Genomic DNA, 19,761 nt, shown 5'->3' with positions numbered 1-19,761 from the left:
TTTATAGACAGTTTAGAGTACATGAAAGGTTATGCCTGTTAATTTACATGACTTAAAAAGCCTGCTTAGTCACATGAAGACGATACCAGTGATAAAGAAATATATAAAAGTTGATGTTCAGTTTTCAAACTTAAGTGGGGTTTAGGAACTACAGTAACGTAATGTAAGGAGACATACTTCAGAGTCAAATAATGCAGGTACGAGAAAGAGGGAACAGAAAACTAATTCACATATTTTATGTATCAAAGTTACAAGCCTGACCACAACACTAAAAGATGCTGCCAAGATTCCATTCCCAGAATCGCTTGCCATGTCTCAGAGTCTGGCAGTGGGCAAGTGTGCAAAGCTCAAACTGTTTTATTTTTCAGTGGTTAATAATACCATTACTTAGAACGCTGGCCGAAGAACAAACTCCTTGGAAGTGGTGCTTATTTCTCCTCCTGGAGCAATACTGCTCTCTCAAGATGGAAAATTCCCACATCCCAAAAATAAAATATAAAAAAATAATAAAATAAAATAAAATAAAATAAAATAAAATAAAATAAAATAAAATAAAATAAAATAAAATAAAATAAAATAAAATAAAATAAAATAAAAAAACAAGGTCCGTTTTAGATTTGTTTAGATCTATATCATTCCATGCTTGTGTGCCTGAAGGCAAACTGAAAGCTAAACATATTTTTAGTTGACAATCTTCTTGAGAAAGTATGACTTCATTAATATTTAATCTAGTTTGAGACATGCATCCTCTAAATTCCAATGAACATATATTCAGTTAATACGGATCTCCATCCTGCTTAATAAATGCAATGCAAAACTGCTGTCACCTCCAAGGCTTCTTCTAAGACATGGTTAAATAAACATGAGCTGTTTGTTTTTCATGTCCACCATTGCAGCTATACTATATATATATGGACTATATATGGACTGTATATGGACAAATTTTTTAAGTTAATTTTCAAACTACATTTTTAATCCACAATATTAAAAGCAGAGATATATAATAATAATAATAATAATAATAATAATAATAATAATAATAATAATAATAATAATAATAATAATAATAATAATTTTATTATTACTCCCTTAATTGAATCCCTTAAGTTCTTTACTGTCTGTTCACATCAATAATCAGAGGATAATTGTGGGAGAGGCAGCAAGCTTTTTTCATTGTTTCACACTAAATTGATTGATCTCTTGTCTGCAGTTTCATAGGGACTCTCTTATAAATTAACACTGGTGGCTTCTATTTGTTGTCTGAAGACTGCTAATGTCTACATTTGCATGGGTGTTTAAATAAATAAAATACAAACTGTAGAGAGACCTAGATGTCATTTGAGAAAAATATTATGTCTTTATGTATTGCTTCATGTGCTCTTTGGGGTGATATTCCCTTATTCTTACCATCCCCATCACCTCTATCTTCTCAGATAATATGCAGATTTTTTTTTTTTTTTTTTAATCTTTTCTCTGCTATGGCCTCTAGGATGCTGCAGGCAAGGTTCTGGACCGGTGGACTATAATGTCCCGGGAAGAGGAGATCATCACTCTGCAACAGTTTCTGCGCTTTGGTGAAACCAAGTCTATTGTGGAATTGATGGCTATCCAGGAAAAGGAGGGCCAGGCAATTACAGTGCCCTCATCAAAGACTGACTCTGGCATCAGAACTTTTATTGAAAGCAACAATCGCACACGTAGTCCTGGCCTTCTGTCACACCTAGAAAACAACAGCCCCTCTAGCATTCACCATTTTGAAAATATCCCAAACAGTCTGGCCTTCTTGCTACCCTTCCAGTACATCAACCCAGTGTCAGCTCCCATGTTAGGGCTGCCACCAAATGGACTGGCCATTGAGCAATCAGGTCTCAGAATGCGAGAGCCAAATCTACCCAATCAGAGTGAGCAGGTGGAGACCAGTGAATCTGAAGTATCCCTCTCACCGTTTCGTAGTGGTCAGAGCCCAAGTCGAGGAGCAATGGGGACCTTACCTAATGCCATTGAACCCAAGACAGAACCCAACAGTGCTTCACCCATCTCTCCAACACCATCTACACAGCATTCCCAGCAACCACATACACCAACACAGCAACCGCAGGGGCAGCAACAGCAGCAGTCAAGCACTCTAAACAACCACCAGATCCATCACCATTTTGAAAAGAATGAACAATCAAAAACCATTACACACTCTTCTTTCTCTTCCAAAATGCACCGTATGCGTCGTATGGGTGCAACCTCACGTAAGGGTCGTGTATGTTGCAACTCCTGTGGCAAGACTTTCTATGATAAGGGCACTCTAAAGATCCACTACAATGCTGTGCATCTGAAGATTAAGCATCGTTGTACTATTGAAGGCTGTAATATGGTCTTCAGCTCATTACGAAGTCGTAACCGCCATAGTGCTAATCCCAATCCTCGTCTACATATGCCTATGCTGAGAAACAACCGGGACAAGGACCTCATTCGCTCCAGTTCTGGAACTGCCACACCTGTCATATCAAGTGCCAAAAGTGGCTTCAATATAACTAGCCCAGGGCGGCCACCACTAAGCTTTGCCACCCCTCCTCTTGACCCCATGATACAGTCACCTCTGCAGAGCCCTCTTGTCTTCCCTTCCTTGAAGTCTGTGCAGCCAGTGCAACCTGTGCCACCCTTTTATCGCACACTGCTCTCTCCTGCTGATCTTGTTAGTCCCCCAGTCTCGCTGCCCACCAGTCCAATTTTGCCTTCCACAATCAATAGCACATCTTTGACGGACCAGCAACAGATATTAGCTGCTAGCTCCCACAACATGGATGTATCTGAAACGTCAACATATTCTCATCACCTACCCACAACTCCCAGTACCCAAGATTCCATGACTCACGACCCTATGCCTAAAAAGAAGCCTCGCAAATCCAGTATGCCAGTAAAAATAGAGAAAGAAGTGATAGATGTGGCAGATGATTATGATGACAAAGATGACGATGATGACGATAGTTGTCACCATCACCACCATCAGCCACCCAACATTCATAACAATGTCAATGGCAACTGCAACAACAACAATAACAGCAGCAGCAGTCATCATTGTGGGGGTAGCGGACATCAGTCTCCATCACACGATGAAATGAGTCCAAGTCTAGCCCTTAGAGGCATGCTCCATCATGATCAAGAAGAATGCAGTGGGGGTCATGGGGGTAGAAGTCATGGCGATCTGCGTTGTATGGACAGTTTTACCTCTGAGGACCAAGATCATGAGCGTGACTTTGAAAATGAGTCAGAGACATCTGAATCCAAGATGCTGTACCGTGATGAGCTGATGGACACTGACGAACATCATCCTGGCCTAGAGAGAAACCTGGATAAGAACCATCAAGGGGTAGAAGATGAGGGACACCTCCAGAAAGATTTGGAGAAACATAGGCATTCCCCTTCCCAACACCAGCCTGTTATCAAAATCAAGGAAGAGATCAACGATCCTACTTATGACATGTTTTGCATGGGTCAATATAGCCTTTACAATGGGGGTATGGCAGCTGCCGCTGCCGCTGCCGCCAGCATGGCGGCCTTACATGAAAGTTTCATCTCTTCTATGAGCTACGGAACAAGCCCACCGAAGTTCCACTCCCAGTCCCCTGAGGGTGATCTCTGCTCTAGTCCTGATCCCAAGATCTGCTACGTCTGCAAAAAGAGCTTTAAAAGTTCATACAGTGTTAAACTACATTACAAGAATGTGCACCTAAAAGAGATGCATGTGTGTACTGTGGCTGGATGCAACGCTGCTTTCCCCTCCCGACGGAGCAGAGATAGGTGAGACAAATCACTTTAATATTCCACTGAAATCAATCTGATGTATGCTGATATAAATATGATTACTGGTAAACATAAAACAGGTGGTTTTGATACAATTATATATTTTTAACAATCATATATTTATAAATCACTATACTTTTAAGTTTATTATTTCAAAGTGTGTCCATTTAAAGGTAGTTCAATCATGACCTCAATCTTTATTTTTCACATTTCAGAAAGATAGCATATATAACTGTGTGGATAACCTGTTTAATCTTTCTTCTTGCTAGTTTGAGAGGGGACCAATTTTAAAGAAAAAAAAAGACCAAAAAAAAAAAGATGTTAACAAATTATGCATTAACAGGAAGAATGTGTTGATTGTACATTTCTGCAGACACTTATTTAATGCATTAATGTGCTGTTTACCTGTACTTGCTCACCTGTCACACACAGGTAGACATGCATACATTAGCAGAGGCTGCAGCTTGTCAAACCGCTGCATTCATTATCGCATCAGGAGGTGAAGGCTTTTCTGACTGCTAGTTAACACATTTACCATAAACAGTCCCAGAATACATTTATATGCTAGAGGGCAAGCAAAAAACGGATCTTCAGTCAAATGTAGACTTTCTAAAGCTAATTATTTTGGCTCTACAAGTAAAATACATTCTGCAATGCTATACAAGTAAGCCATACCATTAGTGGTATAAAAGTCACTATTACTATAATTTAGCAGAAAGTTACACAAATTGGTTTAATTTAGTGCCCCTCGTATATATTCATATGTAGGTCAATATATGCAGTCTTTAAAAATTGCTCCACCTCAAGGAAGTAAATAGTAAGAATATACATTTGTATCAAAATACAGAAATATAAAAAGCTTGATAGACATGCACATTCAATTATTAATCCATCTCAAGTCCAACAATCACTGTTGTGTAGTAAGACAAAAGCATCTATCCTTATTGTAATGCCAGAGAAGCAGTGCATGTCAGAAAGATCTCTCTAGACACAGTCAAACACTCTAAACAAGAAAAAAGAAACCTCATCCATCTCATTCACTCCTTAGGATAGATAAGAGCCTGTCTATTCTCACCCTCTCTGGTCACAAGTGACTTTTTTATTTAGATAACAAATGATTGAAGGCATGTTAATTTGCATGTGTGTGTGTGTGTGTGTGTGTGTGTGTGTGTGTGTGTGTGTGTGTGTGTGTGTGTGTGTGTGTGTGTGTGTGTGTGTGTGTGTGTACCTTACCTACGTAACTATATTTTGATTACAAATTTGTACACAGAAGTTAGCTAAACCTGACAAAAAAACAAAAAAAAACAAAACAAAAAAAAAACCTCATAAACCCTCAGTTTATGTCCTCATTTGTAAAAATGGCACACTGTTTGATTTATTTATTTATTAATTACTGTAAATTATTTATTTACTAATTTATTTATTAGTGTGTGGGCTAGGGTTATGTTATAGTTTTTATAACTAGCTGCGTATAAAACCCATAGAAGTCGATGCAATGTCCCCATTTAGATAGCTAAGTAAACGTGTGTTTCAGGTATTCCCTACAATATAGGGACAAAATGTACCAACAATGATGGCAATACTAGAAATATTCGACCTTGTGGGGACATTTTTTTGTCCTCATAAAGGAAACAGCTTATAAATCATGTTTTTGAAAATGTAAAAATGCAGAAAGTTGTCTGTAATCGGTAGGTTTAAGGATTAGATTTGTACAGTATAAAAATGTATTATGTTTATCAAATGTCCCCATAAAACATGAAAACCTATATGCATACGTGTGTGTGTGTGTGTGTGTGTGTGTGTGTGTGTGTGTGTGTGTGTGTGTGTGTGTGTGTGTGTGTGTGTGTGTGTGTGTGTGTGTGTGTGTGTGTGTGTGTGTGTGTTCATTCCACTTTACTGGAAATTGCAAATGAAAACGAAGGTGTGCCCACCCCGGAGATCTTCTCTGCATTTGTTAAGTTGGCACCTTTTCCCAGCCCAGTTTGTTCATTATTACACTGTAAACATCATTGGTGACTGTAGGACAGAGAAGTATAGAGTAGTGAGTAGTGAGATGTTTGGCAGGCACTGCTGTGTGCTTTTGTACTCTGGTGCTGCATTATCCAACTGCAGTTATACAGTATATGATTGCATAAAATAAAATAAAAAAAATGCTAATAAAAAATATATATATATATATGTACTGAACATTTACGGACCAATAGATTTGTGCGGGGGTAAAAATGATAAAAGTGCTTTATTTTATTCAAAAATCATATAAATTACTGAGGTGGCAAGGGGGGCAAAAAAAAAATTAAACAAGTAAATATTCTGAAAGCATTGGATAGCCTATAATAATTTAATATAGATTATATTTTATTATATGATATGATTAATGTACTATTTTTAAATATGATGATTTCATTATGAATTGATTATTTCTAAGGTGGACACCCAGCTATATTTATCATCTGAATTTAATATCAACAAATGGCAAAATCAGCCAGCTGTTTATTATCATGTTAATTATTGTGTCTTTTTACCCCAGATACCATATTTTTATATATTCTTCTGTTATTGAAAAACAACAAAATTGACTGACATTAACAAAACCGTTGTTTCAAAATATATTCCATTTTTTTTAGTGATTCGTCCTTTGTTTATTTATTTAATTATTATTTTTTTTTTTGCTTTATCTTAAACAAAACTTAAAATCCTTAAAAAGACATTTGTCACAAAATCGATTCAATAAAAATCTATTCAATAGTTTTATCAATTCTCATTTGCCACTTAAATCTTGAACATTAAAAATAAAAAAATAAACATTAAATATTAAATATTAGACCAAATTAGCACAGAATCAGCTTTGCGGTGCTACCCGCAATCACGTCTTGAAAAGCAGATGTTTTGGAAAGTGCTAAAGCAAGTTTTTGTATGTCTTTTACCCTGGGGTGCCTTAAGCATAACAACTTTATACACTGTTATATATTTATATACCATACCATCTTTATTACTAACTTATATTACCAATATTGTTCATTAAAAAAATATAATAATTTAATGTTTTACTATAATTTACAATAGTTTTTAGTAATTTAATCATTTGAATACTACTTTATAAACTCACATTAAACTTATCTACCAACATTATATTTAAATATATAAATAACAAACTGGAATGATTAAACAAATTGAATATAATTTTGAACATAGATGGCTTTAAAAATGAAATAACAAATGCTAATGTGGCATCTAAATTCAGTGTTAAAAGACTTCTCTACACTGACTTTTAAATGAGCTCTTGACATTCCTGAATTGGAAGTCAATTTAATAAATTGCATCCTGTTCAGATATCTCAAACATTGGCTTGAGGTTTCATTTATGATAAGATAAAAAAGAGCATATCAGGGATGTGGCCGAATATTACTACAGCAGGTACACAATATTTGTTGTTGTGGCTGTTTGTAGCCAAGACAGAAAAAAAAAAAAAGTCTAATTTAATATTCTTGCTTGTTATTACTTAATTATTATTTTTCTTTAGTATGAGTTACATGGATGTAAATGATTGCATAGTTATGTAAAGGGTTTGCAGGTAGAGATAAACAGTGTGATTGATTGCTGAAGAAAGCCCCCCCCCCCACACACACACACACACACATCCACACCCTTTCATTCATGTATGCATTTTCTTGTTATGTTTTCCTCACTTGCTGATTGATGATGACCCTGAGTGTTTGCCTGCTCCAGATTCCCATGGTGTGCTAATATTCAGTCTACAGTCTCACACAAGCCAACTGTGGTTAGGGAGAGTGAAGGTTAATTCTATCTTCCCATTCCTCTCCTCTCTTCCTGTGGTGTTGAGACATATGATGTCAGGCTTAGAAAATTCAGATCTTCAAACTATGAATAAACTTTTTAATTTGTGTTAGCTGTTTCTTTGCTACTGCGATGATGGCCTTGACATGGAGAAAGTGATCTGATCTTCAGCTGCCCACTGCACATTAGAGGAAAAGATAAAGACAAACAAAGCACCTCATCATCTAATGTGACTCTCTTTCCCTTTGCAATTGAGTATTACAACTCATTTCACAAATGTGCACACTTGGCAGGAACCGAAAGGGCCATCAAATCCTAAAGATGATTAACATTCTTAGGACAAGACACATTAAGAGCCATACCTCTCTCCTCCTCTGCAGAGTAAAAAAAAAGGATTCTCAGGAGAGGCTGCCTCAAGCTTTGGGCAAATTGGTTTGGCTGCTAGATTAGAGGTCGGAAGGGAGGGAGAAAGAGCTGAGGAGGTGTTGGGGGATGGAGGAGGGGACTGAGGGGCATAACTTAGTTGTGGCCTGAAATGAGGTTGCAGGGGAGAAGGAAATGAGGCAGAAAGGCTTAACCTGATAAATGAAAGGGTAGACTCTCTTCTATGGAGTGTTAGGGCTTGGGCTTTGTGTTTAACTATCCTTAGTCAAGCTAAGTGAAATGTACTGCTTGCTTGGTTCCATTAAATATCTCTCTCTCTCTCTCTCTCTCTCTCTCTCTCTCTCTCTCTCTCTCTCTCTCTCTCTCTCTCTCTCTCTCTCTCTCTCTCTCTCTCTCTCTCTCTCTCTCTCTCTCTCTCTCTATGTGTGTGTTTGTGTGTGGGTGGGTGGGTGGCTACTAGTTTGACCCATGGGGACCCAAAGTCATACCCATTGTGGTGGGTATTAAGGTTTTAGGCCACACCCCCTACATTATGAGGACCTCATGTCCTCATTATTCAAATGATGATCTATTTTACAAAGTTCAGGAGAAACGCAATCAAATTGCCTGACCAATCAGCATGAGATTAGGCCTATATAGATACATAGCTTATACTCACCCAAGTTTGGGGTGGGGGTGGGGGGGTACTGTGTGTGTGTGTGGGCATGTTTTTGTGACATATGAGGACACAAATGTGTATAATGACATAGGTATTACAAGGAGAGGGTGACTTATGAGGACATTGGCCATGTCCTCACTTTTCAAAATGCTTATAAATCATACAGGATGAATTTTTATTAGAAAGTAAAAATGCAGAATGTTTCCTGTGATGGGTAGGTTTAGGGGTAAGGGCAGTGTAAGGGGATAGAAAGTACGGTTTGTACAATATAAAAACCATTATGCCTATGGAATGTCCCCATATGTCACAAAAACAAACGTGTGTGTATGTGTTGCCAATTAGTTATGAGCTTAGAGCTTATGAGCAGTGTGAGGGTGCAATTTTGAGGTATGCTCACATGTTGCAAAAGGAGCCGTCAACTTAAGCATCATCAGCTGCATATAATAATAATAATAATAATAATAATAATAATAATAATAATAATAATAATAATAATAATAATAATAATAATAATAATAATAATAATAATAATTCAGCCACAAATTACAAGCTCTAAATAGTTGCTGTGAGTCATTCAAAATAAAACTAATTGTCCCCTTAATTTTAAGATATTATTTAAAAATAGTTAACTGTTTCCTATCAGAACTGAAGTGGTCTGTTATTGTATAAATACAAACAAAATATAGCAATGGTCATGTGAACACACACATTAATCAGTATGCTGTTTTATTGAATGTTGATGATGCTTTGGTGGTCCACTCCAATATACCTAATATCAACAGAAAGGGTCCCTCTATTGAATTTATTTTTACTTCTTGCAGGAGAATGTCGGATAGGGAACTAAATAATTAAAGAAAAGGGACCCTTTTTGACTGCATCAACCATGGCACTGCTGGTAAGCTCTACAATACATTGTACAATCAATTTATCAGTCACGAGTCACGTTTAAGTGATTATTTTAGTTACTTTTAATCCTTTTGCATGGCCTGGGATCACTGTGGTCTTTTTTTAGTTTATTTTCTTGTATCTACATTACTATTTATTTTAAAATGTAGTGAGCACGTGTATTAAGGCTCAGTGCACACACATACCTTGGGGGTTTTATTTACGTTTTGATACTACATATACTAGCCAATGTTGCATTGTTTTCCATGACACCGGAATATTTGTTTAGTTGTTTGTTGAAGTTAATAAGGATTGACATATTACATAGTCTAATATTTGAGGGACTTTTGAGCAGTTGTCTAGCGGAAGATCAAGTTGAAGAAAACAAATCAAGGTTTAGATTAATTGGTGCAAAGTCACTTTCTCTTGCTATGTGTTATGTGATCCTGGATTAGGGTGAGAGAAAGCCCATCTTTATTAAAGTGAAGCCTAAATGAACAATATCCTTATGGGTCTCGATTAAACTACCTTCAGGAGTGAGTAAATGTGCTAATGCTATCCAAGTCTGAGTTAATATGCTATCAAGTTTCTCTCTATTATTGCATTACCACAGCTCGAATCAATTGATAAACTCCCATTCAATGTGGTGGAGTATTTAATTGAGTCAGAGTCAATTGCATTTGTGCATGCCTGCAGACATGCTGACAGGAGTAAACACTTTAGCAGGATACTGTCTAAGCTGTCTAAGAGTTATTGAACTCTGATGTGTCAGAAAGTAGTGTGCTTTGACACACATTCATGCATTCACTCAAATAAAAGCATGACAATGCAGGAAATGTCATAGACTTGTACTATAAAATTAACATAATTAAGTTATTGGTAGGGCTGGAGTGACCCATCAAGATAATTGACTACATTGATTATGCACTGTTTATGTTCATCCCTAATCCCCTGTCATGTTTCAAACAAAACAAAACTCTAGAGCAGATGCTGTCTAGCATGGTAGCAGCGCTTAACACAGTTGCGTTCATATAGTGTTTTTTTTTTTTTTTTGAGCATGACAACCCTACGCAATAACCGAACTGACACCTGCACATTTTCAGGACTCACAACCGCATTCTCGACAAATGAAAGGAACGGCACTGGACAACTAGCTGTCTGCCACGTCATATAATGTGAGAGCCACGGTGAACTTCATCATAACATGTTTTGTTTACTCACAGAAATGGAGAAATGATTTGTGTTCATTCACATATCCACCGAAGCTGCAATGGGTGCAAGCTGCAATGCGCAGATCAAACAAACTCTCTGCACTTGTTTACTAAGCATTTCAATTCCTTGTTCATTGTTTAAAATATCTGATGGATGAACTCACTTGTTTATTTAATAACAATGTCAGTTGTGATAAAACTGAACATTATTAGTACAATTTTATTGGTACATTTATTGATACTGTCACAGATTGTGGTTGCGAGTCCTGAAAATGTGCAGGCTTGTTTTAAGCGGCGCTGCTATGCTAGCCATTAGCATCTGCTCTAAAGTTTTTTTTTTGTGTGAATCATGAAAAGGGATTGAGGATGATTTTTTTATGAACAGATTTTTCAGAAGTATATTTAGTATAAATTTACTGAAAGGAAAACAAACTCTGTGTCAACAATACTGTGAAAACATGTTTAGTTTATCATTGTTGTTATGTTGTTGTTGTTGTTGTTTTTTTTGTATATATATGTTTGCAAATATTCATGTTTTCAGTTCAAATAAATTGCTACAGTAGCCTTTTCTCTCTTCCCTGCAGACATAGTTCCAACATCAACCTGCACCGCAAACTACTGACCAAAGAGCTGGATGACATTGTCCTGGACCCCCAGCTTACGACCTTGCCTAAAGAGCTGCGTGCTGAGTTCCTATCAAAGATCTATGCTGACCACCACCTAGGACTGGAGGGAGTGGGAATTGCTGCCAGTGGACCACCACGAGGCAGAGGACACGAGGGAATGAGATCTCCAGTCGCTAGAGAATATTCACACAGCAACGGCTATTGCCATGGTCCCAATGATGACTACATGGTGCTGGACCTGAGCACGGCCTCTAGCGTACAGTCAAGTGGCAGTGTGCAATCCTCACAGGAGTCTGATGAGGGCAGCGATGACGGCATCTTGCTGGATGATCTGGAGGGTGCTAGTGACACTGAGGACTGCAACCCTAGTACTGAGGCTCAGAGACTGGCAAGGGAGGGAAATGATGGGGAAGAGGCCAGGAAGGAAGGAAGAGAAGGAGGCACAGGGGAGGGGCTTCTGCGCTGTGACCCTTCCTTCTCACCATCCGTCTTGGCATCCAGTGGAGGTAATGGTACAGGAGGCATCCTTTGCACCATCTGCCACAAACTCTACAGTAACAAAGGAACCCTTCGGGTGCACTACAAAACTGTCCACCTGCGTGAAATGCACAAATGCAAAATACCTGGCTGTAACATGATGTTTTCTTCTGTGAGAAGCAGAAACAGGCATAGCCAGAACCCAAACCTACACAAAAATGCCCCTTATACAACAATGGTTGATTAGATCAATCCACACAACATCCACACAACAACCCCCCTATCCATTCCCAACAACAATCCCATATTGCTATAAAAATAGCATTGTTTCTCTTAAAAATCTTTTCAAGTATGAAAAGTTTGAGCAGAATTGTGCCCTTTTGACATTTCCGTTTTTTGGAAGCAAAGGACTGAACATACAGTATAACACCATAGATCCCTCAATCCCTGACACAAACTTATTTTCAGTCTCTTATTTGTGACTCTTGCCTGCAGAAATGATCATGGAAAAAAAAATCTTGCATTTGTGTAATGATAGCTTTTAAAAGAATCCCATACAAGAGCATGACTGGCTTAAATATGTAAATAATGTTGTGAGGGGCTTTGGTGTGAAACAGTTGCATTGATGGTTGATATTTTGTTCATTTGTTTTTGTTTTTCTTTTACTGTAATACTTTCATTTTAATTAGGTAAGGTAAGCAAGACAAAGTAGCATCTGCCTAGCTTGGTTCATTTATATTGGCTTTAAAAAAAATGTTTTAGAAAAGAAAAAAATATGTGAAAAAAAGAAAAGTTAAATACGTGACTTGTGACTTGTTTTATCTACCTGTTAGATATACAGATGGAGCTGGCATGCTTTAGCTCTAACAAAGTACTTTTTTTATTTTCTCATGTTTATAGCTTTAGTATAAAAAAAATAAAATAAAAAAAAATATGCACTTTGCAACTATACTATGGGACTTGTAATAATACTACAAGGATAACACTTTACAATGATGGTTGTCCAACGTGAAAAATATACATTTTTAAGGATACAGTGCCAAATGGTAATTACTGTACCTTTAACAGAAATGTGCCAGATCTTTATATGAGAATAATCTCATTTGACATGATTAAACCCAATATTCATCCCATTTAGTAAGTGTTTCAGGTATATTCATTTGAATGCAGTAAATAAGTATTACTGACTCTGATCATAACATTTGAAGAGTATAAGTGTATGGTTAAAGGCTAAACTAGCCCAGAGGTTAGGTAGAGAATCTTTCTACTGCATGTAGTATTACTTTAAAAGAGTCAGTATGTGTCCTGTAATTTATTTTGTCTCTATAAATTTGAGCAATTTTAACATATACAAATGCCATTGACATTTCAGAGTGCCACAAAAGAGAGGCTCTAAACTGTGACCAAAATCAAAGACAAAGTTCCGAAACCCAATGAAAAGAAATGACATTGAGAAGAAGTTACAGTAGTTTGTTATCTCCTCCAATGCATTACTTCCAGACATTATTTAACTGTTGGATTTTTAAAAAAAAATCTTTATCTTGTTCATGGCATGCATTGTCTATTGGCCACACAATAATAAGACAAAGAAGAAAGCACTATTAAATTTGAACCAGTTAGAGGGTATGTAGATATGAGTATTTATTTCTAGTTATCTGTTTATAATAATGAATTGAATGCAAATTAGCCCTTTGATGTCTGTTGCTGTCAATTGGAATAAATGAATTGAAAGATAATTATGAATGGATGAAATGTAATTTACAATACTGGAACTCCATGCAGTTCAAAAGGTTATTAATGTTGGACAAAGACTAGATGAATTTGCTCCCTCCTTTATGTGCTATTATAGTAGCCGTGCTGTTGTTTTCTGAGAAAAAAAACAGATGGAAGATATGAACTATATCAGCAGTGTGTATAATTAAAATGTACTGATACAAGGAACCTGGAGGTATTTCCACCACTGACCTGTGGCAATTCAATAAATTCAGTGATTCAGTGAATGTTGCTGACAATACTGCATCATGGAGAGACCCAAAGCTCTCTTACTGGTGTTATCTTTTCTTTACCTCCTCTGTTTTTTTCCTGCTCTGCCACCACTCTACCTGCTACCTCCTACTCCATCACGGCTGCTGCCACAGTGGGTGGTCCTATAGGGACACTGGCTAATAGTGTACACTTAACTTTACTGAATGGCACACAACACAGAAAGGGAATTGTAATTGCCTGTTTATTCCATATGAGGGGAACATTGAGCATTACTTTCCTACTATCCGGAAGGGCTATGAAAGAATACTACGTCAAATCCATTTGACTGCCTCAAAAACAATGTTTTTGAGTTACTTTATAAATCTTGCACCAATAACTGGTCAATAAAAATGACAGAAACATTATGACCTGTTAACCTCAAAACAGAAAGGATTTTTAGGACTGACAAAGGCTTTTGCTTCATTTTAAACCCAAATTATTATAATTATTATTATAATTATAATAATAATAAATATATGTACAGATGGGTAACGTGAAATCACAAAGTGAAGGAAGTTATCAACCTCATGGCCCCCTACTTTCCAGACTGTTGAACCAAAGATTTCTAGAGAGAGACACAGCACTGACACAAAGGAAATACTTAAAAAAATAAAAACGTTTAATCTGAGAAAAAGAAAATCTAATTCCCAGAATGCTTACAAATTGTGATGAGTTCAAATGTATCTAATGGTTCATAAAAATGTACATTGAAGAATCAGGCAGTACATTAAATGGCCAAGTAATATATAAAGTAAGGGAAATTGTCAATCATTTAACAGGAAAGAGGTATGAGAGAAGATCTCTAGTGAACAGTCATTACTGTCCTGCATTGTCCCCACAGAGTTAAGCTTTTACCATGAAGCCATTGGCTAAAAGAGTCTGAGTGAGCCTTAAATATTTCATTGCAGCTCTGAGGACAGGACCATCACAGACCATTAACATTGAATGCAATACCTTGCAAAGGCGATCTGTAAATTTGCTGTGTTAACACTGTTTCTTCTTGGAGTGATATAACAAAAATAAGATCAAATTCAATTGAAACTACATAATAGAAGACGTATGTCCAACAAAACGATCCATTGTAAATGTCAAATACAGAGGAGCATTCTGATCAGTGTGATCAGCTATGTGATGTTTCAATGATTTCAACAACAAAAAACCAAAAAAAAAAATCCATAATCCATAATTAAAACCTAGTACAATATATTTTGTTTTTGTGCAACCACAAAAAAATGAGAAATTAGACTGAAATATTTGGTTGAACTTTTCTGTTGATCTAATGTGATGTTTGGTGTAGTTGTCTTGTTTGATTGTCCCTTTTGGCCACTGAAGAAAAGTATATCCACATCAGAGGAATTTCAAATTTTGACTTACAAAGGGTGATATTGATTGCTTAACAATGCTACTTTAGGTCTAAATTGTTTAGATTTAACTCCACCCCCATGAGACCGTATGATGTCCACCTTGAATAATTAAACTTTTTTTTTTTTTTTTTAATCTTTTGTATCATAACCTTTTTTTCTTTTTGACATACAATGCATATGGTTTTGCCGTATAAATGGATTTTTTTGTACAAATCAGAACTCTTGTACAATTTTATATTAAAGATTTATGAGTCACTGGCACGTTGAAGTACTTTATTCTTTTGGAACAAAATACATATATATATATATATAGTTTCTTTGCACACTTGCAAGTCAGAACTACTAAAAGTGCTATTTTGGCTCTTTTCTCTTTTTACTTAAAAGTTCAATTTTAAAAAAGGTTAGATTTCTTCAGATTTTTGGAAAGAACAACATTTTATGTTGAATACAACAATAATTTCTTTCATATTTGACATACTATAGTAATGCAAATGGTGTGCAATAAACATTTTCTTAGATGCGTATATGTGCCATTGTGCATTAGACAGAGAGAGCTAGTTGGCAAACACTAACAAGTAAACATAAAATTAATGACAGATGTAAGATTGACTATGCTGTTGATATCATTGTGTTTTGCTGGATTAAGATTATTCCACTTCCACAAAGACCCACATATAGAAGAAACAATCTGCAAACTTTTTTTTTTCCTTTTCACTTTTTACATGTTGTTGTAGGAGGCCTTTAGTGTAGAATAAATGGGATTTTACATTTTTTTCATTTTAGTAAGTTTTAAGGAAATGTTGTAATATTGCAATATTAGCAATTCTGGGTAGCAGAATTTCAGTGATTTCACAAACTGTCTATACAAACGCAGATAACACATAAGGGCTTATTTGCAAGGTACACTGCTCATGCAGCATCAACTGTAGCCTGTATATACTTATATTTGTAATTAGAGAAGTCATAGTTTATGAAAAAAAAAAAAAAATTTATTATAAAAATATGTTCAGATTTACAAAACCAGATGAACTGAATGAAAACTTTGGGATTTAAACGATTTAGCTCTGTTCAGAGCCATGTTCAGTGATGATAATCCCAAAGTTAATGTCTTTCGAGAAGCAGAGGCAGACATTAAACTTGCTGCAAAGTGTGTTTGTTTAGCCTTTACCAGAGTGTCTGCAGCTTCCTCTATTTTATTCATGTTTTCATCTTCTGACACAAACTTTCAGAAATACTTCAGTGGTGTATGAAGTGAGGCGGCATCATTAGTGATATCCTGACCTGAAAAATCAGTTTTGGGACTTGTAAAATCCACCGATACCTGTCACGGGGCATGGTCTATGGTCTTGCATGACATAATTTTGTTGACAAAATCATCAGATGGATGATCATTGGGTTGTTCCTCTTCATCACTTGTATTAGAATCCATTTCAAAATCACTTTTCCCATTGAATTTTGGATGGCATCAATGATATCAATACAATCTTTCCTGGCTGAAAAAAAAAAAAAAAAGATTATTTAACCTATCCCAAACATACTTACCAATTTGAACAAATTCACATATTGCATAGAATTCACACATTCCACAGAATTCACACAATTTGTGCCCTGTCCAGATACCCACACTTGCGGTCTTGGCTACTTGAGAGAGCATGCATACAACAGGAAGTAAGTATGCAAAACTGTCCCATGTCTTATAAATGGCAAAGCGCAATGCCCTTAATTCACAATAAACCACTTCGGAGCGGTATTCAAGGCTATACTGCATTATGTTAGGGAACTTGCGCGCCCCGAAATCATGAGATGTTGAGGAAAATAGTCCACTGTAAGTTAAATTAATTAGATATTAGATATAATTTGGTAGTATTCAGTTAGTTACAGTACATAGCGACTACTGAACGACATTTAGCATGCAAAGTATTGAAAAAAAAGACCTGTAAACACTTATTCTGCAACACTATAAGCCTCTCCCATGAGGTAATCAAAAGTTATATACACACTTGCTGTCTTCACGCTTAGTTGAACATTTATACATTAGACATGTGGTCAATTGCAAAGACCGCAAGTGAGGGTATTTGGACAGGGCAACTTTCTGTCTAGCTTATTGTGTCCTCTATTATCATGCTAATAGCATTTATACTCCCCCACATTCCAGAACATTATCACCTATCCCTCATGCAGCAAGCAGATATTTGGGCAGACAAGTAAAGCCCAGAAAAGAAAACATGACCAGCTATATATTTTAAAAATTAAGATACAGATAAGCCCCTTTCACACTGCGATTCCGGCAAATACACGGATAATGCGACCCGGCATTTGTTCCCAGGCCGCTAGATTTGGTCCATTCACACTGCCAGCGAAATGCTGTAATATGTGCGCTTTCACACACAACGCTTAACGGTCCCGGGTCGAGTTGGCACGTGACATCCTGATGTGATATATAATGGTGAGCGTTCTCAGCTTCAGCACGGAAAGTAAGGAGCTCCGTGGTCTCGACTTGTGTCCAGTTTGCGCACATTTCTGCTCGGTTAATTTTAGTTTCTTTTGTATACGAACACTCTCTGCGTTTAAAACACCGACCAGCTCTTCTGGCACTGCAGGGTTGTGTTATTGAAAAAACAAGCTCTAGGAGTCGCACAATAACTACGTACACGTTGCGGCATTAGTTTCGGCTTTTGTTCACACAGCGCTCGTCCCGGGTCGAATCTTGCAATGTTACTAGGTTAAATTCGGTAATCAATCGTGGGGACTTGGTTGCTTTCACACAGAAGGCGACCCGGCAATGTTCCGGGAATATTGCAGGTCCGACGTGCAGTGTGAAAGGGGCTATAGTAATATATTCAAATACTTTCAAATAAATAATTTATTCCTTTATTCAACTAGAATTTATTTGTCAGCCACACCCTCAGCACCATATCTTTACACTTCACCCACTTGTTTTCCAATAGTCAAGTCAAGTCAACTTTACTTATATAGCGCTTTTACAATGATGATTGTTTCAAAGCAGCCTCACAATTTGATTCAACTGTACAGTCGTTCTGGAGAAAACAGTGATATTATCAGCTTATTTTAATTGTTGGCAGATCAGTATTATAGTTTGACTTACAAACTTACATAAAAATTTGAATGTCCCCAACTGAGCAAGCCAAGGGGTTGCTGAGAGAAAATTCTCGTGGTGCCCCCCTAAGCACTTGGTGCCCTACAAGCAGCGCGTGATGCGCATGGTGGGAGCGGCAGCACTGGCGACAATACACACAAAACGTCTCCGGGATATGACTATAACCCTTGTTCACTGAGCCCCATATGAAGGGACCAAGAAGAGGCCATGCCCCTTACTAGTGGAATGTGCCCTCAAGGCCAAAGTTGAAGGCAAACCTCACACCTGATAAGCCAAGGTAATCATCTGAACTATCCAATTACTGACCGACTGCTTGGACGCGGGCACCCCCGTCTTAGGAGACCTGAAGCACACTAACAGACCAACTAACATGTTGGTCCAATCTTCTCCATTGCAAAGACTTCTGCAGATAAATTTGCAGTGCTCTGACTGGGCTGAGCAGATGAAGTCTCCCTTCTTCAGCCAACACATGAGGTGGAGGACGAAATGCCTGCCACATTAAATGGCACTTTGGGCACATAGCCTGGCCTCGGATGAAGGATGGCCTTAACTCTGCCGGGGGCAAACTCCAGGCAAGTCGGCGTTATAGCCAAGGCCTGGAGGTCCCCCACCCTCTTAAGCGAGATGATTGCAAGGAGCAGCACCACCTTAAATGACAGAACTCGATCTGTCACAGACTCAAGAGGTTTGAAGGGGGCCGAGGCCAGTCCCTCGTGAACCACTGCCAGATCCCTAGTAAGAACTCTGGAGTGAGTCGCAGGCCTCATCCTCCACGGAGTTGCCTCCCCAGAGGCCCATCACTTACAGGAGGATGGAAAGCCATAATGGAAGCCACGTACACCTTAAGTGGAACAAGATGGCTGTAGAACCCCAACTCCCTTTCCGGTGGAGCAGCATGTTCTATGGCCTTCTTTACCAGCAGGGAGTGTACTTCCTGTTCCATAACCTGAGCGCGCTCTGGGACAACTGCAGTCCAGACCTCCCCATTGAATCTTGGTTGGCTGTGGCCGAACTGCAGTCTGTACCCCTTTTCTTCTGTACCCCTTTTCTATAGGACCCATGCCGACATATTCGCCAGGCATTGTCATGCATGGAAAAAATCTACGAAAACAATCAGTCTCTCAAAGCTGACCTCTGTGTTTTTTGAATACCGTTCTCGACTCCCTGAAGCGGCTGCCCGGCAGGAAGAGTTTGTGGATGATTTTCGATGTGCGAACGCCATTGCTGCTTGCCCGAAACCCCTCAGGGCAGAAGAGGTAGCGTGCGTGCGCTGGAAACCGATGTGGCCCAAAGCGCCATTGACAGTGGGATTAACATATCGATTTCCAGAAGGCTCAATGAAAAAAACGGACTCAGTTGCTTCTCCCCTCAGAAAGCCCTCAGATGTCCTACCACGACTAGGAGCACTTTGCCAAAGCTTTTT

At 37.7% G+C, this 19,761-nt stretch overlaps 1 protein-coding gene across 5 annotated transcripts in view; it reads left to right on the top strand.

Annotated features, from left to right (window-relative positions):
* Positions 1–15,459, top strand: part of bnc2 (basonuclin zinc finger protein 2) — a 235,512-nt gene extending 220,053 nt beyond the window's left edge. Inside the window, exons 5-7 of one of the 5 annotated variants that reach the window (XM_067441605.1) lie at positions 1,490–3,792; positions 9,454–9,527; positions 11,313–11,447. In XM_067441605.1, the coding sequence (XP_067297706.1) occupies positions 1,490–3,792; positions 9,454–9,484 (2,334 nt within the window). In that variant the 3' untranslated portion in view covers positions 9,485–9,527; positions 11,313–11,447. Of the gene's footprint in view, positions 1–1,489; positions 3,793–9,453; positions 9,528–11,288 lie in introns of all 5 variants that reach the window. The other 4 variants (XM_067441602.1, XM_067441601.1, XM_067441603.1 and 1 more) reach the window with 4 other exon arrangements.
* Positions 15,460–19,761: the final 4,302 nt, after the last annotated feature.

The sequence above is a fragment of the Pseudorasbora parva genome, chromosome 4, assembly GCF_024679245.1.
Source record: "Pseudorasbora parva isolate DD20220531a chromosome 4, ASM2467924v1, whole genome shotgun sequence".
Lineage (NCBI taxonomy): Eukaryota > Metazoa > Chordata > Actinopteri > Cypriniformes > Gobionidae > Pseudorasbora > Pseudorasbora parva.
This window is presented reverse-complemented; position numbering and strand designations above follow the sequence as displayed.